At 41.8% G+C, this 24,976-nt stretch overlaps 1 protein-coding gene across 1 annotated transcript; it reads right to left on the bottom strand.

The window, feature by feature from the left end:
* Window positions 1-331: 331 nt before the first annotated feature.
* On the bottom strand, window positions 332-22,941 carry si:ch211-225h24.2 (uncharacterized protein LOC564539 homolog). The gene is made up of 4 exons (XM_064991252.1): window positions 22,581-22,941; window positions 14,144-14,191; window positions 3,997-4,112; window positions 332-2,600 (listed from the first exon to the last, which is right to left on the bottom strand). Exons 1-4 carry the CDS (start codon window positions 22,665-22,667, stop codon window positions 2,171-2,173), a joined length of 681 nt encoding a protein of 226 aa, XP_064847324.1. The 5' UTR covers window positions 22,668-22,941; the 3' UTR covers window positions 332-2,170.
* Between the last annotated feature and the right edge of the window lie 2,035 nt (window positions 22,942-24,976).

Here is a 24,976-nt window from a genome sequence, read left to right as displayed (position 1 = left end):
CCACTACAATATGACATAGAGCCTTAACACCCATGCAGATCACAGTAGCACAGGAGACCGAGCAGAGTATGTTCGGCAACATTCACATGAACCCCCCCGTCTGAGGTCAAGGCCATGCATAGAGCATTCATAACAGGAGTCCATAACAGTCATGACAGCTAGTTGGCTAGCAAGCGGCTAGGCTGTATGAAGGAGTGTGTTCCTGCATGTTTCTCCACATTGTAAACTATTCTGTTGTTGAAGTCCGACACAGTAAATCAGTAAATCTGACCATGCATTTACCTAGGAGTGAACACAACGACACCTTGTTGAAATAAGGAGATCCAAACAATCCAGGCAGGGCAGGTCTTTATTCTTCTGAACAAATGTGACCCTTCTTTTTAGTAAATACAGAAGCTCTAACCGCCATCGTGGCAAGGAACCCATATCTGTGCACAAACGTGGCTGTGGAAGAAGGGACTAAGTAGATTTGAAAATAAAGGCACATATTTAAATGAAAGGATTGTCCAAGTCGAACCACCTACAAGCGGAAAGCCTGATTCTGTTTGGAATTAAAATATACAATTGCAATCACACACAAAACAATCAGTGTTTTTGCTATGAAAATGAAATAAAATGATTCTTCAATAACTCACTGCTATCCTATTAAAGCACCACACATTTACACAGGCACATACAACAGCAGATCTCATGTTAACAATGTCTGTTGAATTAGTTTCTGTCACAGTCCCAAAAGCACCTCGGCTGCTGGCAAAATTGTTGGAAACCATGAATACTGGAATACAGGAAGTTTCTCATGGCCATGAATGAGAAGGGAGGGGTGTTGCTAGATGGTATACTAGATGGTATATTTTCTAGTCGTATGTTCTAGTTGTATGTTATAGTTGCATGTTCTAGTCGTGCCTGGAGTATTTGCATTTTAGCTAACCCTAACCCTTTTCCTAACCTTAACCTAATTATCCTAACCTGCTGTGTGAGTTCTGCTCGCCTGCTGCAAAAAGTCAAATCTGTCCGTAGCTGAAAACCATTTAGTCAAAACCAGGGAGGGGTGCAGCAGTGATGCATGCTGGGATTGCCCATCACATTATTTGATCCTCATGGTGAGCTTGGTCTAGTAGTAGTCTATTCCAATAGGGTGAGTAGAGAATCATGCCACAACACATACTGTAGAGAAAGGCACATCACGGCTTTTTGTCTAATCGGGGAAACAGCACACAGACTGCATGCAGAAAATGGCGCTCAGCCCTCTTATTGCTTTGAAAATGTTTCTTATCATTAGATTTGAATGTACAGTATTGCATGACACTCCAACGGAGCGCCATCTGCTGGGCTTGTAACAACATTTAGATCATATCATTCATTAACAATACTCCAGATTCAGCAGCCTATATTCGCTAACACACATTTGCACTTATGGTTCAGAGCCTGGAAGGCTTATTACACATTATTGGACAAAGCATTTTAAGCCTTTTAGCTATGCTTATCAGGAGCTAAAACTTCTGACACATTCCTCTCCCAGTAGACATTTACTGCAGGGCCAGGGAGGGCAAACAACATGGAAAACGTATCATTAAATAAGGCCTACAGTGGCATAGTTGGTCTTGTTCTCAAACTACACTCTAGCATAAAACATGAATGCCTATGTTTCAATACAAAATCTCCTTTGGAAATCATTCTCTTTGCTTGATAATATAAAATGGTCAAAGGCCAGTGGATAGCACAGTTTAAGGTAGTGTAAGGCCTTCATGGGTTTGCTTTTTTACTTTCCAACCTCTTATCTATGACATCCTTTTCAAGATGGTGACCCTTTTCTCTACACTGCCAAACCAGTCCACTCAGATCAACCTAGCGTAATGTGTTCCCAGGCTCAATGTCTCTGCAACATGAAAACACCACAGTTTCAACACAAAGTCAATAATAATAGATTTTAGTGACCTTGTCTGCTTTGTAAGTTCATCTGCTATGTTGTGGAGTGAACAGTCAGGGATATATGGGCTGTGTTCGTCTATGCTGTACGGAAAAGTCAGGACTGCACTCAGAATGTCAATGGAGGAATACAAAATCAGTTCTTTATGCAGCACAGAGACAGACAGGCATGTCTTTTTCCCTCCTCTCAATTTGAGGAATGAGGTGAGGGGCAGGGATTGCTGGCAGGTAAGGGGTAAAGCTTTTATTTAAACCCCTCCCATGTCTCCGAAACACTCCCTCGGCTCCGCCTCCTGATTCCGGCCAGCTTGCCTTTGGCGCGGGCTGTCCACCTGACGGCCGTGGAATCCCGCGATTCTGACAGGTTGGCGTAGTGCGACGAGTCTTCCTCTAGACCCAGACCTGTCCAGGAGGGCAGCCCCAGCGGGAGCCCCAGGGCCTGGGGGAAGGACACAGGCGAGTCCCTGGTCCCACTCTGAGCCTCCATTGCCTCCTCGGTGGGTGTCTCGGTTTGGTCGGGCAACTGCGGCGGCTCCCAGCCCTCCAGCTTGTCCAGTTTCCTGGTGGGCGTGATCTGCCTCATCGTCATGGTGACGCTGTCCCAGAAGCAGTGGCCCTTCTCTGTGATTGGCTTGTTCTTCTCCTTCCCTTCCTCCTTGTTCTTCTTGTGGGACCTTGATCAAAGACAGAGAGAGGGGAGGATGAAGAGGACAATGAGTGCAAAAAGCAGTAAGAACATACTACAATACATGTATCATTGTTCCTTGAAGTCCAATGTAGTTGTGTACATGTACGAATGGGTACTCCCCTGCCCACATCCTAAACACACTATTAGAAAAAAAGTGCTATCTAGAACCGAAAAGGGTTCTTTGGCTGTCCCCATAGGGGAACCCTTTGAAGAACTATTTTTGGTTCCAGGTAGAACCCTTTACACAGAGGGTTCTACATGGAAGACAAAAGTGTTCAACCTGGAACCAAAAAAGGTTCTCCTATTGGGACAGCCGAAGAACCCTTTTGGAACCCTTTTTTCTAGGCGTGTTAAACATGCAGGATACTAGGACATGAGGGCGTGGGATGGTAAAGTAGACAGTTTTACCCCTACTTTATATTTACAGCTCTGCTTATCCAGTAGAAGTATGCATGACAACAGGGCATCCTAAGCCCCCACACCTACTCCTTTAGAGACATATTTTCTTCCCTCCCCCTCACTTCCCCTACTGCATCAGTAGGACATTAAAGTAGGAGTGTGGTGCGTTCCCCATTGAGAAGGGCATTGTATAGGGATACCAGAGGTATTGTACTTCTGCCACTGAATGATGATTTACCCTCCATACATTCCACACCCTGTGGAGACAGGATGTTGACGTGAGCCAGACTGTCTGTCTCGCTATCTGACTCTCTCTCTCTTTGTCTGTCTCTCTCTTTGTCTGTCTGTCTGTCTGTCTGTCTGCATGTCTGTCTGTCTGCATGTCTGTCTGTCTGTCTGTCTGTCTGTCTGTCTGTCTGTCTGTCTGTCTGCCTGTGTGTCTGTCTGTCTGCATGTCTGTCTGTCTGTCTGCATGTCTGTCTGCATGTCTGTCTGCACGTCTTTCTGCATGTCTGTCTGCATGTCTGTCTGTCTGTCTGTCTGTCTGTCTGTCTGTCTGTCTGTCTGCCTGTGTGTCTGTCTGTCTGCATGTCTGTCTGTCTGTCTGCATGTCTGTCTGCATGTCTTTCTGCATGTCTGTCTGCATGTCTATCTGCATGTCTGTGTTCAGGAGGCTCTATCCAGGATTAGGTGGTTTTGGGAGAGCAGCAGCGCCAGCAGAGCTTACTGTAGGCCTCACCTTCTCAGAGAGGTCAAATGAGACAGGACATTCATCTCACTGAAGGAGGGAAGACAGAGTGCTCACCTCGCCCTCTCCCTCTGAGCCCAACTAAATGTTCTATGGGGCCAGTCCTGTTGCACCTTGTAGCTAATTGGGGAAATAAGAGTTATAGTGGGGCGAGGTAGCAAAAGTATGACATACAAATACTTGCCTGCACTTTGTTATATGTCATGATGGTAGTACAGTATATGATCAATCTCACCCTCTGCGGTCAGCCAGTGTGACCCCTGTCAGTAGGAAGTGCTCGTCATCCTGAGAAGAAAACATCTTCTTATCCCTCCTCTCCTTCTTGGACTTGACTTTCTTCACTTTCACCTCCTGGGAGACCAAAACAAACAGAGCACCACTGTAAACTAGAGCCTGACCAATATGTTTTTTAGGGTCCAATACAGATTAAAAACTTACCGGTACCAATATATCTGCCAATATACTGTTTACATCAGCAAAATTAAAAAGTGTCTTTCTTCCACACTGAATTCTCATAAATTGCCATCCAAAATAGCAATTTTCCAATAACTATGCTTCAACTGTTGATTTCCTAATTTCAATGACAGAGTTATCGGACGATGCAGAGTTATCGGACGATGCCGATATAGCGCTTTAAAGGTCAATATCTGTGAACCGATATGTTGGTTGGGCTCTACTGTAAACACGACTGTAAATCCTAAATAGGTTTTCATAAGCACTAGAATGATAATCATAACAGTTCTGTGGTGTTTTATGACTATTGACTTCCACCACCAGAACAGTCTGTTTTTATGTGACGAGATTAACTCAAATGAATGGATTGAATGGAGATTGAATACAGGTATTGGCCATTTATGTGTAAAATGGGGTAACATTTACAGCACAGTCATCTCGGCTCCAGCCCTGGCACTGAGGAGAGAGAGAGCAGTCACTACTCGCTTGGCTGGTCAGTACATTCCAGTAGAATACCCTCCCACCTAACCCCCGCTCATCTGTCACATCAGAATTCCAGTCCTATTATTTTCAAATAATGTGGCCGAATTCAACTACTTCTATTTGAAGTATTTTCAAATAATGTCCTATAAATCTAGGCTATTTGAAACTATTTTCAAATGTTTCCAAATACATTATAAATACGCATAGGACCAAACAGACATGGGTTCAAGTGCATGGAGCATTTAAATATTTGTATTTGAAAACTGTATCTGTGTATTAGTATTTTCAAATACATGCCAATACTTTCCAAATGTATTTCCAACTACATTCCATTATTCAACTACTTGTATTTTCAAAGAAAATGTGTTCAAATACTTACATTGAAATGTGAAAGTAATTGAAATACTTAAAATAGTATTTGAACGCAGGTCTGCTATCCGCACAGGGAACGCCCATCCTGATTCTGGCCCTTTAGCAGTAGTTGGCTCATGTCCCTCTTTTTGTTCTTTTTGTTCTTGTCCCACTTTATGTCAAATATCAAGGTCAAGGTCAAATATCAAGGTCATATCGTTTACACTAACTCACAGCTGACCTGTTCTTTTCACATTAGTACATTCCTGGCATTTCTGATAAATACTCAGAATTCTCGTAATAGACGTATTATTTGGACTCTAAATTATCTGTACCCTCGTTACGTTGGAGGTTACCTGTCAACAAGCCGCTGTGTAAGAGGCTGTTTCTAGGGAACTAAAACACACACACACCCTTTTCCCCAGTTCAGTCCTTGTTGTTCTGGAACACAGGACAGAGAACACAGGACAACACAAACAAACAGAGGTCTGCAGACTAAAGAAGCCAACCAAAATATAAACAGAAACACAAAGGGCCATGAAAGCTCTTCTAATCCCAGATCGTTGAACCCAGAGACCTCCATTTAATAAAGGCAGGGTTCCATTTACCCTCTTTGCTGTGGAGTAGGCAACAGACAGGCACACTCTCTACAATGCCACACACACAGACATGAGCCCTCTAACACTGCATAGTTGGCTGCACCCCTCCACACTATATCCTCTGTTCACTTCACACACATACACGCACACGCACACGCACACGCACACGCACACACACACACACACACACACACACACACACACACACACACACACACACACACAGCACCACCGTGAACATGTTGTACAGTAAACCCATACACACTCTGTGTGATTTGTTAAGTCTATGGGGAATGCCATTGGTTGTATTTACAGTTTGATGAAGGTGTCATTAAAATACCTTACAGTCTAAAGACCCTAATAAAGTAGGGGGGTTAATAAATATCAGATATGATTACTTCTCATCCTCTCCTTCTTTCCTCTACATACCAGAGGGGTTGCGGTTGAGAGGGGTTGAGGTTGAGACATCCCAGCAAGCACATAACATTCTGAGAACCACATAACATTCTGAGCGTTTCAAACATTATCCATTTTTTGAAAGATGGGAAACAGCCCTTTAAAATGATACAACATTCAATAAAGAGTGGTAAATCAGTGAATCCGTCAGATTCTAAGCCCTGTCTAAGCAGGGGAGGGGTTCTACTAAGCTATATGAAATTATTTTAAGATGGTCACCAACGATCATTTAGCTATTTGAGTTAGAATTTTAAGACCCCTTGAAGTTTCGAAAATATATATATTTACACTACTGTTCAAAAGTTTGGGGTCACTTAGAAATGTCCTTGTTTTTTAAAGAAAAGAACATTTGTTGTCCATTAAAATAACAACAAATTAATCAGAAATACAGTGTAGACATTGTTAATGTTGTAAATTATTATTGTAGTTGGAAACAGCTGATTTTTGGCAGCTTCATTAAATAGTATCTGCAAAACAGCAGTATTAACGTCAACAGTGAAGAGGCGACTCTGGGGTTCTGGCCTTCTGGGCAGAGTTGCAAAGAAAAAGCTATATCTCCGGTTGTCCAATAAAAATAAATGATTAAGATGGGCAAAAGAACACAGACACTGGACAGAGGAACTCTGCCTAGAAGGCCAGCATCCCGGAGTCGCCTCTTCACTGTTGACGTTGAGACTGGTGTTTTGTGGGTACTATTTAATGAAGCTGCCATTTGAGAACTTGTGAGGTGTCTGTTTCTCAAACTAGGCACTCTAATGTATTTGTTTTCTTGCTCAGTTGTGCACCGGGGCCACCCACTCCTCTTTCTATTCTGGTTAAGGCCATTTTGCGTTGTTCTGTGAAGGGAGTAGTACACAGCGTTGTACGAGATCTTCAGTTTCTTTGCAATTTCTCGCATGGGATAGCCTTAATTTCTCAGAACAAGAATAGACTGACAAGTTTCAGAAGAAAGTTCTTTGTTTCTGGCCATTTTTAGCCTGTAATCGAACCCTCAAATGCTGATGCTCCAGATACTCAACTCGTCTAAAGAAAGCCAGTTGTATTGCTTCTTTAATCAGAACAACAGTTTTCAGCTGTGCTAACATAATTGCAAAAGGGTTTTCTAAATGATCAATTCACTTTTTAAAATTATAAACTTGGATCAGCTAAAACAATATGCCATTGGAACACAGGAGTGATGGTTGCTGATAATGGGCCTCTGTACGTCTATGTAGATATCAGCAGTTTCCAGCTACAATAGTAATTTACAACATTAACAATGTCTACACTGTATTTCTGATCAATTTCATGTTATTTTAACGGACCAAAAATGTGCTTTTCTTTCAAAAACAAGGACATTTCTAAGTGACCACAAACTTTTGAATGGTAGTGTATATTTTTGGCCTTACTGCTATTGGCCCATAGAAATGCACTGAATAACATGTTCTGACAAACACCGCTCTGTTACTTTTCACCGCAGATGCGGAAGTGCGACATCCTGTGGATGTGGTCGATTGAGACTCATCCAACGAAAAAAAACACTATCTCTAGCTTAAACTGACAGATTTTTATGGGGATTTTTGTATTATGCTAATTTGATTTCCGTGAGGGAAAGTTAGCCCAAAAATTATTGTGGAGGTACACCAGTTACACTAATTAAACATAGATTACAAGAAAACCGTAGGCTACAGTGCATTCGGAAAGTATTCAGACCCCTTGACTTTTTCCACATTTTGTTACGTTACAGCCTTATTCTAAAACTGATTTTTTTAAAGCATCAATCTACCCCACAATACCCCATAATATCAAAGCAAAAACAGTTTTTTTTGCAGATTTATAAAAATTTAAAAACTGAAAAAACGTATTTACATAAATAATCAGACCCTTTGCTAGTAGACTCAAAAATTAGCTCAGGTGCCTCCTGTTTCCATTGATCATCCTTGAAATGGTTCTACAACTTGATTGGAGTCCACCTATGGTAAATTCAATTGATTGGACATGATCTGGAAAGGCACACACCTGTCTATATAAGGTCCCACAGTTAACTGTGCATGTCAGAGCAAAACCAAGCCATGAGGTCGAAGGAATTGTCCGTAGAGCTCCGAGACAGGATTGTGTCGAGACAGAGATCTGGGGAAGGGTACCAACACATTTCTGCAGCATTGAAGGTCCCCAAGAACACAGTGGCCTCAATCATTCTTAAATGGAAAATGTGTAGAACCACCAAGACTCTTCCTAGTGTTGGCCGCTCAGCCAAACTGAGCAATCGGGGGAGAAGGACCTTGGTCAGGGAGGTGACCAAGAACCAGAGCTCCAGAATTCCTCTGTGGAGAAGGAATAACCTTTCAGAAGAACAACCATCTCTGCTGCACTTCACCAATCAGGCCTTTATGGTTGTAGCCAGACGGAAGCCGTGACAGAGGTACGTGACAGTGTGCTTGGAGTTTGCCAAAAAGCACCTAAAGGACTCTCAGACCATGAGAAACAAGATTTTCTGGTCTGATGAATCCAAGATTGAACTCTTTGGCCTGAATGCCAAGCGTCACGCATGGTGTTGGCAGCATCATGCTGTGGGGATGTTTATCAGTGGCAGGAACTGGGAGACAAGTCAGGTTCGAGGGAAAGATGAACGGAGCAAAGTACAGAGAGTTACTTGATGAAAACCTGCTCCAGAGCACTCAGGACCTCGGACTGGGGATAAGATTCACCTTCCAACAGGACAACAACCCTAAGCACACAGCCAAGACAACGCAGGAGTAGCGTCGAGAAAAGTCTCTGAATCTCCTTGAGTGGCCCAGGCAGAGCCCGGACTTCAACCCGATCTAACATCTCTGGAGAGACCTGAAAATAGCTGTGTAGCAATGCCATCAAACCTGAAAAGAGGGTCTGCTTGAGGGGGTCTGCAGAGAGGAATGGGAGAAACGCCCCAAATACAGGTGTGCCAAGTTTGTAGTGTCATACCCAAGAAGACTCAAGGCTATAATCGCTGCCAAAGGTGCTTCAACAAAGTAGAGGGTCTGAATACTTATGTAAATGTGATATTTAAGCCATCTGATTCGATGAAAGATGGAGTTGAATTTGTCTTTCTGCCCATAATTTCATTTAAAGTACTCAAGTACTTTGAAGAATCTAAAATCTAAAAAAAATATTTTGATTTGTTTAACACTTTTTTGGTTACTACATGATTTCATGTGTTATTTCATAGTTTTGATGTCTTCACTGCTTTTTTACAACGCAGAAAATAGTAAAAATAAAGAAAAACCCTTGAATGAGTAAACTTTTGACTTTTGACTGGTACTATAAATAAAGTATTTATGTTTTTTTTAATACATTTTCGCTTTGTCATTATGGGGTATTGTGTGTAGATTGATGAGGGAAAAAATGTATTCAATCTATTTTAGAATAAGACTGTAAAGTAACAAAATGTGGGAAAAGTATTTGTATGTACTGTATGTGTACAGTACAGTATTGTAACTGATAAATGCACACACACACACACACACATCAGATGTTCATGTTATTAAATGTATGTAAATTGTAAAGTATTTTGTCTGTAATGTCTTTTTTATTATGTGTCGGACCCAAGTAAGACTAGCTGTCGTCATTGGCGTTGGCTAATGGGTATCCTAATCAATGTAAATTTAATCCCATACCATCTCTCTCTCTCCCCCTCCCCCCAAGGCTGTTCTCTTATTTATTGGTGTAGTCTCTCCCTGTGTTGTCTGGTGTAAACTGTGGATCAGGTTTACTACACCCCAATCCATGTAGCAACACTGAGACCAGCAGCGACGCCAAAGCTTTGACCCTGACCCAGGTATGCAGCTGTGTGTGTGTGCGCGTGTACCATAGTATACAGTAAGCTACTCAGCGATCTCCTTAACCTTCACCTCCAGGACACCAAAGCCAGCATAGCAGCCACAGCCCAGTGTAATCTCCATGCAGCCCAGCAAGCAGGTTATTCACCTCAAGCAGGCTATTCACCTCACTAAGCTCTCTGTGTGTGAGATGGCAACTTTTCCCTCCATGCCACACAGAACAATGGACGTCTTATTGGAAAGAATTTCTTTCATCCATACCTTGGTATTACTGCAGTCTGCATGATCAAATGGGTATACATCAAGTTCTACAATTTAATATGTTTTTTTTATCATACAAAGTAATGAAGGCATTATGCTGACGCGTATAACTCTGTCTAAGCATAAAACTGACCCATGCTTTTGGCGATTCTAATCATGGCTTTCTATCCGGACAATTCTTGCTATTTTCAGCTTTGCTTTGTTTCACACCGATTACTCCCCACCAAATCCTGACTCCTCGAAAGAATGTTCGGCTTCCTTCCCCCTCGTACCAACCCAGCCGCCCCCCATCCTCACTTACAAGCAGGTTATGAAATACCACCACGTCTTGTCCACTGAACAGTTACAGTAACAGTTAGTACAGCTCCTGGGGTATCTACGCACAAACACCACATGGTTAGGAAGTATGGTGGTTTAGCAAATTGTACACATTCCAGCAGCATCTCATCAAAACAGGTTATGAAATACCCCATGAGATCACACACACACGCACACGCACATGCACACGCACACACACACACACACACACACACACACACACACACACACACACACACACACACACACAGTAGGGGAGAGAAACAAACTTTTGTTGACAGAAACCACAACGGACACCTGTTTATCGTACCACAACAAACAGATAACAAAAGCTAAGACACAAAAACACACCAAACACACACACACAGACCTAATAACATCACCACAAACAGATATGAAGGTGACCTGGGCTGAGAAACAGAGCAGAGACACTAAGGGCTGGGCTGAGGGATGATGAGGGTTGAAGGTGGAGGTGGACGGATATCCACTGTGTCATAATATCTGGCCACAGTGGATGGGGGTTGAGGGGGTTTGATACAAGGGTATGATGTGTACATACACTCCTACGTATTTATTTGGACAGTGAAGCTACAACTCGGGCTGTTGCCGTGACCGTATTACTGCCACACCGGCGTCAGAGTCACAGTCACGAGTCATGATGGCAGTCAAATTCCATGTGACCGTTTAGTCACGGTAATTAGGGTTTTCTAAGCTCTGATGCTGCTGATGGTCATTAGTAGCCTACTGAACTTGCTAACTGCCTGGTACTCAGCACTCTATTGTCCCTCTAGTCACTCTGACATCAATGCAAATGTATCAAAAATGTAATCAAACACTTCATCAGAGCCCATGAGCTCATGTTGCACAACATTTCTATAGGCTATGCAATTGCGTGAGAAAACAGTGATGGCCTCTATTAAAAAGAGGAGGATCCCATCAGCTTTCTATGGGCTTACAATATTTATTTCTCAACTTTCCTAATATTAAGCACATTGATTCTCTTTAAAACAGGACTTCAGCCTACCTGGCTGGCGTAAAAATTAACCACGGGATTTATGTGCATAAATAACATGTATTTTGTCCCCGCTCCTGTTTCGAGACAGTGGCATGATAATGGTTAATTATATATCAAAACAAATTTCACACATACAGTATGTTATTTAGTAAATGTAAAGACAAGATTAAATCAAGAACAGTCTAATGGATGACAATATTAGCCTATCACTTGTGAATGATATATTATCATTTGTGAATGATGCCCAGCTTGTGTGCAGTAAGAAACGGTACATGCCTTTTTTTGCAACTTTTTCAAATCATAGTCACATATCTCATGTAGCCGAGCCCATAAGGTGTGTATATCAACTAAAGTGGCCAAATAACTTCTTAAAATTAAGCACATTAATCCACTTTACAACAAGTGAAGAGTCTATCTGGCATACATATGCAGTGTGTGAGTTTCAAGATGGGGAAGATCATTTTCACCATAAAAATGCACCTTCATAATAAAAGCATTACATGCATAATCACATTTGCAGTCACTTTTGAGAATGGTGTTTTCCCGCTAATTGATTGCATTTTGGAACATTCAGACTTATAGCCTATACAACCACTAGCATCAAAAAAATCATTTTTAAGCAATGAGGCTGAAGCAACAGATCAGAACGTTTAGCTTAACATGTTGATAAACTGTTAGGCTATTTCTTCACATTACAAGCGCAGCAACACATGCCTAACAGTTTATCAACATGTTAAGCTAAACGTTCTGATCTGTTGCGTCAGCCTCATTGCTTAAAAATGATTTTTTTGATGCTAGTGGTTGTATTAATTTGGGATCTATCGCATCCCACAACTGTCCCAGACTATGTTTGAAATATTTCTTTATCGCACAGAATAGAATATGTTAAGTTTTGTACTATGGGGGATAGTACATAGGCTTTATCAAGAGCTTATCCAATTGTGAATGAGAGACTGATGAAGTGTGTGCAGCCTGTGCAAAGAACAAAGCAGAGCTCATTGCCTTTCATGCATTTTTTTTTCAAATTAGAGTCGCATAATGCAGCCTTAGCATGTATTAAAAATCAAAACATATAGCCCAACATTGCATCACAAATAAGTTGCATAAATTACTCTAAATGAAGCATATAGGAGGACCTGTTTCTTTGTTAACCTCTCAACACAGAATAAGCGCATGTGCGCACTCCCTCAAATCGTTTGGAGAAAATATTGATATTTTATTCAGCTTTGTTCAATTGTATTCTTCATACTATAAAATAATATAAAATAATAATCTGTCGTTCTGCCCCTGAACAGGCAGTTAACCCACTGTTCCTAGGCCGTCATTGAAAATAAGAATTTGTTCATAACTGACTTGCCTAGTTAAATAAAGGTTAAACATTTTTTTTTTAATTGTCTTGGAATTCTAACCAAATCTTGTCTGCTAAATGAACTAGTGTAGCCCACTACCATATAGCATAGCCAGATCAGGGCCTAACATGACAACTCAGAGTATGCTATTCTGTTCTAGTATGTTTCTGAACACTTCTACATTCATGTGGATTCTACCATGATTATGGATAATCATGAATGAATCGTGATTAGGTTAACATGTCTTGAAGGTATGGTATTTATGACACTAACTTTCTCACTCATCATTATTCACGATTCATGATTATCCGAAATCATGGTAGAATCCACATGAAGTGTAGAAGTGTTCAGAAACCTACTGTATTATATTCTTATTTACAATAAAAGAGACTCAAAAATGACACAATGCATTAGTGACCATTAATTTCAAGTGGGCACAACACACCCAAAACACAACCAAAACAAACTGCAAATGCGTCCAACAAGTTTGTAGAGTCACAAGCTTGGTGTAGTCATTGAATGCTAGGAATATGGGACCAAATACTAAACTTTTGACTAAATGTAATACACTATAAGTGCATTTGTCCTTCAAATGGGGGAGATCATACCTTCAAATGGGGGGACTAGATACATTTCATTCTAAAACGGTAAAACATATATGAAAATACCCTCAATTAAAAGCTGACATTCTGTACTGTTGCCTCATATAAAACATTTGATCTCAAATCCAAAATGATGAAATATAGTTTTAGATTCACTGTCCAAAATATATATGTAGGGTGGTGTACACGTGAAGGTAGAGTGAGTAAGAATAAGGTTTGAGCACGAAGGGTTTGGAGTGAAGGGTGGAGTGGGGTTGTGGGAATGATGTGAAGATCAAAACTGTTCGCTGCTCTGGCCCCCCAATGGTGGAACAAACTCCCTCACGACGCCAGGACAGCGGAGTCAATCACCACCTTCCGGAGACACCTGAAACCCCACCTCTTCAAGGAATACCTAGGATAGGATAAGTAATCCTTCTCACCACCCCCCCCCCCTTAATGATTTAGATGCACTATTGTAAAGTGGCTGTTCCACTGGATGTCAGAAGGTGAATTCACCAATTTGTAAGTCGTTCTGGATAAGAGCGTCTGCTAAATGACTTAAATGTAAATGTAAGATAAGGTGGAGGGATATAGGAAAGTAGGAATGAAAAGGGGTTGAGGTTGACACATAGAGCATCTAGGGCTAGATACTGGAGGTGTGTGGGTTTGAGATGGAATAACTAAACAGTTGTGGTGTTTGGAGGGATTGGGCTGTTTACCTTGGATACAGGGCTCACTGCCTCTTCCTCCCCCTCTGGGTCCTTATCCTGAAAAGCAACAAACAGCAGGGTCAGTAACCAGAGGTAACACACACACACACACGCACGCACGCACGCACACACGCACGCACGCACACACACACACACACACACACACACACACACACACACACACACACACACACACACACACACACACACACACACACACACACACACACACACACAGTTAACTAAAGAGATATAACATACACATAGTACACTAAGTGGAACATCATACAGCATACTCAGCATACCCTATTACTCTGGTCCCTGAGGCTGACAGCCACAAACTACATCTCAGAGTTTGTACTACTCCTACACTACTCCCCCCCACACACACACATACACACACTGTTGTAGACATGTTCATAGACACACACCGGAGCTGAGTCTAGAGCAGTGTGTGCAGGCCTTCCTGTAAGGCAGAGGTATTTATGGAACAGTAACATCAACACTGCCTCGGGGGGGGGAGAGGAAGGCCTTAGATCTCTCCCTTTACTCAGAGAACAGAGAGACCACCTAGGGGAAGTGACACAGGAGAGGATATAGACGACAAAAAGGGGTCTTCTGTAACATGTATCAGTCTGGACTTAAAAATAGATATGTTGATTGATAATAGTCATTTACATTGATTGAGTGTGAATGTTTTATTATAAAGTTGCAATTGTAAATCTCGTTGATAAAATATTTTTTGGTTTTCCATGGCTGCCCCTGAGGACAGCTGACTGTGTGTAAGGTAAATGATTGGGTTTGGCAGTGGGGTGGGAGTGAGGCGGTGGTTTGACGTGTCAGGGCAGAGCATTCTGGGACACAGCCACCTCAACAGATCAAAGACAACACAGTCACAACAGGCCCAGTCTAATTACTACTATTTATGGATGCAGAAAGCATTAATGACACACAGACAGAGAAGAGTGGGGGATGAGGGGAGAGAAAGATGAGAGGTAGATGGACAGAGAGAGGGGAGGGGAGAGGAGGGAGACAGAGGAAGAAAAAGAGAGTGAGATGTAGAAAGATGACAGGGAGACAGAGAGGGGGAGAGGGGGAGAAAGGGGAAGAGAGGGGGGAGAGAGGGGGGCAGAAGAAAGAGAGTGAGATGTAGAAAGATAACAGAGAGAAAGAGAGGGGGAGAGAGAGGGGGGGAAAGGGGAAGAGACAGGGGGAGAGAGAGGGGGGCAGAAGAAAGAGAGTGAGATGTAGAAAGATGACAGGGAGACAGAGAGGGGGAGAGAGAGGGGGGCAGAAGAAAGAGAGTGAGATGTAGAAAGATGACAGGGAGACAGAGAGGGGGAGAGAGAGGGGGAAAGAGGGGGAGAGAGGGGGGACAGAAGAAAGGGTGAGATGTAGAAAGATAACAGAGAGACAGAGAGGGGGACAGAAGAAAGAGTGAGATGTAGAAAGATAACAGAGAGACAGAGAGGGAGAGAGAGAGGGGGACAGAAGAAAGAGTGAGATGTAGAAAGATAACAGAGAGACAGAGAGGGGGACAGAAGAAAGAGTGAGATGTAGAAAGATAACAGAGAGACAGAGAGGGGGAGAGAGAGGGGGAAAGAGGGGGAGAGAGAGGGGGAGAGGGGGGGACAGAAGAAAGAGAGTGAGATGTAGAAAGATGACAGGGAGACAGAGAGGGGTAGAGAGAGGGGGGACAGAAGAAAGAGAGTGATATGTAGAAAGATGACAGGGAGACAGAGAGGGGGAGAGAGGGGGGAGAGATCGAGTGAAAGAGGAGAGTGGGGGGAGAGTTCGGGTGAGAGATAGAGGAAAAGAGCAGAAGAGGAAGAAATAGAAGGAGACTGCTGTGATTAAGTAAAAATGTCCCAACAACAGGAGAGAGGCAGAGAGAGGTTGGTTGCCATCCTCAGAGCTTTAATCTCTATCTATCTGCATCTCCCTCGCTCTGTCTCTATCTCTTTAGGTGTTTGAAGCTTCCATTTTTGGCACTGAGTTGTTTGATGAAGGCCAGATATCCAGGCGAAGACACATACAACTGATTTTAGCACTGCAAGTTCAGAAAGTCACCTGCAATGATTTAGAGGCATCATTCAAGATAAATGCTCTTACAATCCTTCACTTCACTAAAATAATCAACATCATATTGCAATAGGGAACACATTACTGCAATATGACGAAGATTTTATTCTGTTTGTATCAAGGCATGATTATTACATTTGTATAATTGGGGCCTACGGGGCAGAGGCAGTGTTTGATCCTCAACAACAGGATTCGCTCTCCTCTCCTTTATTTTCCTCCACCGTTCATGATTAAATGAGAAGAGATGAAGTCCTCTGAAGTCAGTATTTAGATTCAAAATCTGGTAATCCTGCTTCACAGGGAGCAGTATTACAGTGGTATTACAGTGGTATTAAAGCAGTATGATATTTTATACACTCAGTGCCCTGCAAACACTAACCCCCCCCCCTCTCTCTCTCTCACTCCGGTGAACCTTCCTCCCACGGTAACATCACAGAGACAGTCAGCACTAGGAGGATCTTGTTGCGAGGAGAGTGGAGGGAAAGCAAGCTGTAGCATGGCCCCGGAGCCCTAGAGCGCGGTGGAGAAAGAAGATATTAACTTCCAATCAATTCTCTCTCCTCCTTACCCCCTAGACACTCTCTCCCTGTCTACAAATAGTTGTCTCTCCTTCTTTAATGCCTCTCTCACTTTTTATCTAACTCCTTTCTCTCTACCTCTGTTCTCTCTACCTTCCTTCTGTCTCCTACTGAGTGCATCTCTCACTCTTTCCCTCCCTCTCTCCTTCCATCTGCCCTTCCCTCCCTTCCTCTCTCTGGGTGAGGCAGATCTGCCACCTGGCCCTCTCCCAATAGAACCTGTTTTGCCCAGGGACCTAAACTGAAGGAAGGAAAAAACCTCTTCTCAGAGAAAATAAAGAACAGAACATTCAGAGACTCTCCTGTCAGACCTTGTTCTGGTATCCATTTTTCCCTGATACGAGGGGAGAAAGCTTCTGTAAGAACATTTTATGATTAGACCTCTGACCCTGGATGCACTTTAATGCCATGCATGGCTTCATGAGGAGACCTCTCTGATTACTTTCCCAGGCCCCAGGGATAGGTTATAACTAAACCTGGACTGGGATCAGTTTTACTCATAACATTCACCATCTGGAATGATAACATAAAACTAACCCTGAATCAGTTCTTATGGGTAACCTCCACATATAGACTTTCCCAGGGCAGCATCATCAGGGACCACCCAATAAGGCAGGGGCCATGATTTTCCTTTGGTGATTTACAATATTTAACAGACTCATGTGAGAGTGTTGGCCAACCGTTTCTCTCCACGCGATCAATCCCACATTAGAGAACACTGAGATTGATGTTAGAACAAGTAGTGTAAATATGCCCCTGATGGTTAGAAAGCTTGTATACTGTTTTGGGAAAGCAGAAATGCCATCTAAAGATAAGCCTTCAGATAGTGAACCTCAGTGGAGGCTCCTCAGAGGAAGAATGGGAGGACCATCCTCCTCAGTGAATTTCATAAAAATTTTGATTTTAAAAAATTTAAAAAGTTATCCTTTTTAGATAAAACTATACTAAATATAATCACGTCACCAAATAACTGATGAAAACGGAAGGTCTACAGTAGCCTCAGCAGCACTCTGTAGGGTAGCACCATGGTGTAGCCAGAGGACAGCTAGCTTCCGTCCTCCTCTTGGCACATTAACTTCAATACAAAACCTAGGAGGCTCTTGGTTCTCACCCCCTTCCATAAACTCACACAGTAATTATGACCATTTCCGGAAGACATTCTCCAGTCTATCAGAGCTCTTTCAGCATGAACTGATGTTGTTCACCCAACGGATCAGAGAATTAATCTAGTACTGGAAGCATAAACTACAGCTAGCTAGCACTGCAGTGTATAAAATGGGGTGAGTAGTTCACTCAAAGAGAGAGAAAGACAATAGTTGAACAGTTTTGAACAAATTAATTTATTCTAAAATGAAGAAGAATCAAGAGAGAAATAAAGAGAGAGAGATTTCACAATTGTTTTCACTTACTTAGCCTACTGAAACACCCTGCTCAAACATAGGGATGCTATGTTAGCTAGCTGGCTATGACTTTCCAACACAACACTGGAACTCTTCCAATTCAAGTTGAGCTTTAAGTATTACTCATTTATTGCCACCGAGGCCCGTGGGTGTAACTGCTTACTGACTGTACACAAACATTGCTGCATGATTGTAGCAGGCTTACTAATGCTTTAGTTATATTATCTATGCTGACTATGACGTTACTTTAATGGTGAAAATGATCTAGGCCGTGTGTAGCGTTTTGGCTTGGAAAGTATTTTTTCACCTGGTTACATACAACTGATATGTTGTGCATTGTATTCCACAAGCAAAGTGAAGAGAAGGAATACAACGTAACTGCTATGAAGGTTAACTCTATTTAAGCATGATCAGGGGTGTACTCATTCCGGAGATTCTGTTGAAAAACATTTCTTAAACGGAAGCAAACGGAACAGTGCAGTATTGGCCTCATCCTCACTGTAATAGGCCCCGAGTGTGTGTATGTATGTGAGAAAGGGGATGTTCTCTCCAATCTGGGGCTCTCTCGCTGTCCCCAGCAGCCTGACAGAGGCCAGCTGCTTGGGCAAATATGGGGGGTAGAAGAAGGACCTCTTAGACCCCACAAATGCTGCTGGTACTCAGCTGGTAAATAGGCTAGAAGGGAGCAGAGTGTGTCTGCATGTGTGTGTCTGCGTGCGGGTGTGTGTGTGTGTGTGTGTGTGTGTGTGTGTGTGTGTGTGTGTGTGTGTGTGTGTGTGTGTGTGTGTGTGTGTGGCAGTTTAACTGAGCAGCTGATGTGCTATTTTATTTTTGTGTGTGAGGATCAGCTTATCTGTTCTTATCCGTTGTTTTCCATAACAGACGGCTGACTCCAGAGCTTCAAATTTGACCCCGAGAACACTTTCCATGCCGGTGTACAGATGTAGGATCTTATTTTGATACCCCTGTTGCAGGAGAACTTTCCTACAAAGCACGAAATATAAAAACGTGTAGTGTATTTGAGGTTTAAAAGGGTTTCTGAAGTTTGTAATTTCCACTTCGACATTTCAGACATGATTTTCCATTACATAAAATGTAGCAACCCCTACAGAAATGTCCATTAATTATAATCCACTGGCTCAAATTAAGATCGACACCTGTACGATGATATTGAAGCTAGTGTAGGCTACAATTAAACTCCATGTAATTAATGTCAAGGAACTAAATCAATAGTTAAAAAGGATCATGAAAAGGACAGAGATTAATTTCTTTGTGCTGGAAGGACATGCTTGACAGATACTGCATGATGTCACTTGAACACATTTTCATGTTCAATCAACAGGCTACACTGTAAAGGGGTTGCCATGCATTTGACAGTATCTTACTGGCAGCATGGCGGCGAGTAAAATTCTGTATTTCATATTACAGTATACCTACTGTTACCAGTCAAATGGGTGGATACACCTACTGATTCAAGGGTTTTTCATTCTTTTTTACTATTTTCTACATTGTCGACTAATAGTGAAGACATCAAAACTATGAAATAACACACATGGAATCATGTTCGTGATGTGTTCATATTCCTGAAGTAGCCATACAGCCATACAACAAATTACCATGCGCATCTCTCTTTTAATTGGGCCTATGTAATAGATAGGCTGTGTACTTCAATTTTTGTTGTATGTGATCCAATAGGCAGCATGGTTTATAGCCTACATTTAACAGGCGAACATCAAGACAGTTGATATTTTACTTTGAAGTACAGTACCCGTCAAAAGTTTGGACACACTTAAAAAAAGTGGTAAAGAAATCAAAATATAATTTATATTTTGCACTCTTGGCATTTTCTCAACCAACTTCACCTGGAATGCTTTTCCAACAGTCTTGAAGGAGTTCCCACATATGCTGAGCACTTGTTGGCTGCTTTTCCTTAACTCTGCGGTCCAAGTCAACCAAGATCATCTCAATTGGGTTTAGGTTGGGTGATTGTGGAGGCCAAGTCATCTGATGCAGAACTGCATCACTCTCCTCCAAACATTTGACTGGTACTGTAAATACTGTATCAAAGCAAGTACAGTGTAATGACACACAGTACAATATCGTAAAATGTACTGTATTATACTTAATTGGAACATATTGATGAATTAATGGAGGAATGAATGAATGAGTTGTTTGCATTTCACAGTATTTTAATGTAATTACAGGGGGTTGGTCCAATTGGTAGTTACAGTCTTGTCCCATCGCTGCAACTCCTCTACAGGAGAGAGAGAGCGAGAGAGACGAAGGTCGAGAGCCATGCGCCCTCCGAAACAGGACCCTGCCACGCCGCACTGCTTCTTGCACTATTATAGGCCTTAACAAAGGCTTCTAAACTGGCAGCGACTACAGGACCAAACAGACCACAATGACAAAATGTTAAAATGTTCAACCATTTAAGACTTGCTGCCACTCCAATCTATCCCCTATACATTTTACATTTCATGGGGCACTATAACCACATTGTAGCTAAATTGGTACATCATTCTCTCATAAGGGTGCAACAAATATAGACTCTAACAAGGCACGCCTCAAAATATGTTAATAAGCTAGAAACAACAATACCACACACCCAGTAGTGGTCAAAAGGTTTTTGGTGCTCCAAAGATACGGTACTGTATTCTGTGGGGTGGAATTACAGCACCATTCAAAATACAGTAATTTCCAAAAAATGCACCATAATTTACAGTATGCTTCAATAAAACGTGTTGTACAATTGGACAGCTTCAGTGATGACCTTATTAAGGGCTGCATATATTACTAAAGTGTATTGAAATCCACACTCCCCTTACGTATTTATTTGGACAGTGAAGCTCAAACTTTTTATTTGGCTCTTTACTCCAGCATTTTGGATTTGCGATAAACTGATTTTTTTATGGGGTAACATATTTTCATATATACTTTTGGGGGGGTATGCTATTTATGCTTCTATAACTTTCTCACTTATCATTATTCACAATTAATTAATTATAATACATAATCATTATCTATAACCACGTTCAAGAATCGTTTTGCAACAGAATTGGTGTAATCACCAGCACACACAATTCACTTTCATCCCAGCCATCATCACTTTGCTCATTGTATAATTCCTTCTCCTTCTCTCACCATTTCACTTTGCTTGCATTCCTCTCTGTTTGAGGTTGTTGAGTAGGCTAAATGATCTGCATTCACTGCCTAAGTATGAGAAAGGTAAACTAAGGAGAAAAAATACAACAAAATATAGCTAGCTCTCCCTCTCTGCTGCTTCTCCTTAACTTGTGAAGAAATGTATTTCTTTGCTTGGTAGCCGTTTTGTTGCATCGAGCCATTATTCTAGCTTTCTACAATGATCATGAAATGATTTGAAATTATGAAATGATTTGCCCGAGACAGAAATTAATTTGTTCAAAACTGTTCAACTATTGTCCTTCTCTCTCTTTGAGTCAACTACCCAACCAGACGTATGCACTGCAATGCTAGCTGTAGCGTATGCTTTCAGTGACAGTTCATGCTGCAAAAACTCTGATAGGTTGGAGGACGTTCTCCAGAAGTCATCATAATTACTATGTAAGTCTATTGAAGGGATTGAGAACCATCAACCTCCTAGGTGTTGTATTGAAGACACTGTACCCAGAGGAGAACAGAAAATAGCTATCCTCATTTTTCTTTTTCTGGAATTCACTGAGTAGGATGATCCTTCCCTTCCTCCTCTGAGGAGCCTCTACTGATCCACATTAACATAGAACATTTCAGAAACATATTATATTCTTATTTACAATAAATGTGACTCCAAAATGACACAATAGGCCAACATTATTTGCCCTTCATTTCTATTGGGCACAAAATAATAATGAACACAACCAAAACAAACTATCTAGAGTCAATTACAAGCTTGATGTAGTCATTGCGTGCTGGGAATATGGGACCAAATACTACACTTTCGACTAAATGTAATACTCTTTCGACACCTTCAAATGGGGGGACTACATACATAAAGTGCATTTATTTCTAAACAGTAAAACAGATATGTACAAGAAGATACCCTCTAATGGTGACATTCTTTACTATCGCCTCATATAAAACGTTTGATCTCAAATCCAAAATTCTAGAGTATAGAGCCAAATTAAAAGTTTTAGTATAACATATGATATAACCTAGTTACTATTCCGATAACAAATCAAATATTTAGGGCTGTGCTCTATGTGTGTTTCAGGGACAAATGATTTGGACCAGGCCTCAGATCTAACTGTTGATCATAAGTACACGAAACGAAAACACCGGCTAAAACAGCTACGTGAACCCCTGCATCCTATGTGCGCTATAATCCCTCTACTTTATTTGTGCCCGCTGCTTGGCTGCTCTCCTTACCTTGTAAGTGTGTTGATGATGCCAGGATATTTCGTCCTCCTCCGACACATAGTCCACCAACACTTTGCTTTTGCTTTTCTTGAACATCTTTCCAAATTTCTTTTTAATCAATCTGGACGCGCGCACATCAAAACGCAGCGAAAAGTTCGTTCTGTCCAATTTTTTTTTCCGTTTCTCGAGAGATCGCAAGTAAGCACCACCGCTGTGGTTACTACAACAGATCTTGGAGCCTTTCCATGAAAACAGCTTTTTAGGCAAGCGACTTTATGCAGCGCCAAACTCCAGTTCAAAGACGTTTTGGTGTAGGCCTATTTGATGTAGCCTATGTCTGTTTGCGGAATCTCGACCACCACCTGGATCTCCTCCCACGTCGCTCCTCCCACATCCCCCCACATGAGTCCCGTTTTATGGTTGCCATGGTACTTTGAGGAGTGTTGTATTTTCCACCTTTGAAGTCACTGGGCTGAGATTAGGCAGAAGTGTTGGAACTTTTTCTAAAGTTAAAACTAGGATTTGTAGAAATCTAGTATGGCAGTGCTTCTGAAACCTTATATTTAGATTCAAACCAACCAACCATTATATCCATTTATGTAATGATTTGGGAGCTTTAGGACTGATTTGGAAATGAATTGGGCATTGTGGCTTGGTTTAGTAGCCCATAGGCCTAGTTGAACAAATGAGGTGCCAAGACAGCACACAGTGTTTTCCAACTCAGTGGACTATGCCCTATCATCTTGTGAACTAATTTGAATGTAAATGTAATATGCAAATACTTCTCATCATCTCAGAGATGATGTTCTGTGTTATCAGGGGTAGTGGTGGGGGTGCAGATTGCATCACAATCATCCCTATTGGAAGATCAATAGGTGTATGGAAATGCAAATAAACCAACAAAAACAATGTGATTTCATGACTCAGCATAACAGCCTATATGTAACTCAGAAAAACAATTGGAGTTCAGTTCAGTGGTGTGAGTATGCATGAAACCAGGCAGCTCTGATTAAAGTTAGCCTTGTGGTTTAACAGAGTGGGCAAAAAAACTGGGCTCCTGCTTCTTTTCACCCCCCCCCTCTCTCTCTCCTTCCTTCCAATCCTCCCTCCTCTCTGAATAAAGAAAGCCTGAGGCCTCGGGAACAAATTACACATTATGCTGCTGACTGGTCCCTAAAATAGCCTTGCTAACACTGTTCACCTGATCCTTGGGATCTGGATACATTTCTATGGCTGCAACTTCACAGCTAAATCAATTAGGATTGTAAGATTGTTGAATAACTATAACAATTAGGGTTTCAGGGTTTCTGCATCCTCTTTTAGATGTACCTCTAAACAATGTATGTTGTTCCTTTGATGACACACTCTACTAGGGATCTGTGATGGTTGAGCATGTGGAATGTGGAATCTAAAGCAATTCCATTTTTGATCACTTTTGTACATTATGGAAGCAACTTTCTGGTTGTTGTTTGGTCTTTACAGAATGAGGTACTGTGTAGGTTGAGAAATTCCCTGAAAGTGGTGTATTGAGAGATGTCGTTATCTGGTCATGCGTGTGTGGATTAATGGAAGTGCTTTCAAACCATACATGCAATCTTAACCTCTGACACTAACTTTAACCCCCCTAGCCCTAGATTAGGAACAAATAGCTCATGCGCTTGCTCAATGCCTTAGCTCTGACGACATCCCCACTTTTGTGAGTTCTGTATGGCAATCTGGTGATGTGTTGTACTGTAAGTGAGGTTTAATGTCCAATCATTAAGGTCAGTGCCTCGCCTACAAAGTGGTGTGTCCATAACAAGAGTGACCTATTAAATGAGGTAGATCATTTTTATTGACCTATCACTGTGGATCACAATAAGAGCAATTTGCCACAAATTAACATTTCCAGGAGTTGTATACATATGTAAATGAGGGTTTAGTGTTTCCCTTGGACATGACCCAACTGGCCACTTGTAGAACAATTGTCCATAATCGTCATCAGACTGTAGGGTAATTGTTTAATCGTCTCTGTCCATTGACGATGACGACTTTGTCAAAGGTCAGAGTTCTCACACCCCACCCAAACTACCAATCACACCATGATCTGCACTCAATGGCCTACTCTCACTCCATCCACTGGGAAGAACCCTGTACTGTGTGTGCGTGCGTGTGTGTGTGTGTGTGTGTGTGCGTGCGGTTAATTATAGCTCTCTTCTGAAATGGGACTACCCTAACTCAGCATCTATCTGATTTTGATTTTATTCACCATGATGACCTGAGGGACCACCGTAAGTCTCTTTAGCCAAGACCTGGAAGGACAGTCGCTATGATGCGCTCTCACAACTGAGTAGGATCAAGTTCAAAACCCTTTTCCTTTCATTTTAAAATGTTTTCCCTCCTCCTCAAGTCTAAAACATCCATTC

This window comes from Oncorhynchus masou, chromosome 16 (genome assembly GCF_036934945.1).
Source record: "Oncorhynchus masou masou isolate Uvic2021 chromosome 16, UVic_Omas_1.1, whole genome shotgun sequence".
NCBI classification, from domain to species: domain Eukaryota; kingdom Metazoa; phylum Chordata; class Actinopteri; order Salmoniformes; family Salmonidae; genus Oncorhynchus; species Oncorhynchus masou.
This window is presented reverse-complemented; position numbering and strand designations above follow the sequence as displayed.

Bases quoted from the DNA above. Each gene is read 5' to 3' on its own strand.
- si:ch211-225h24.2 (XM_064991252.1), bottom strand. From the start codon at position 22,667: ATGTTCAAGAAAAGCAAAAGCAAAGTGTTGGTGGACTATGTGTCGGAG. The intron at 14,192-22,580 runs GTAAGGAGAGCA...GTTGCTTTTCAG, and splicing joins ATCATCAACACACTTACAAG to GATAAGGACCCAGAGGGGGA. The intron at 2,601-3,996 runs GTGAGATTGATC...TCTTTGATCAAG, and splicing joins ACACTGGCTGACCGCAGAGG to GTCCCACAAGAAGAACAAGG.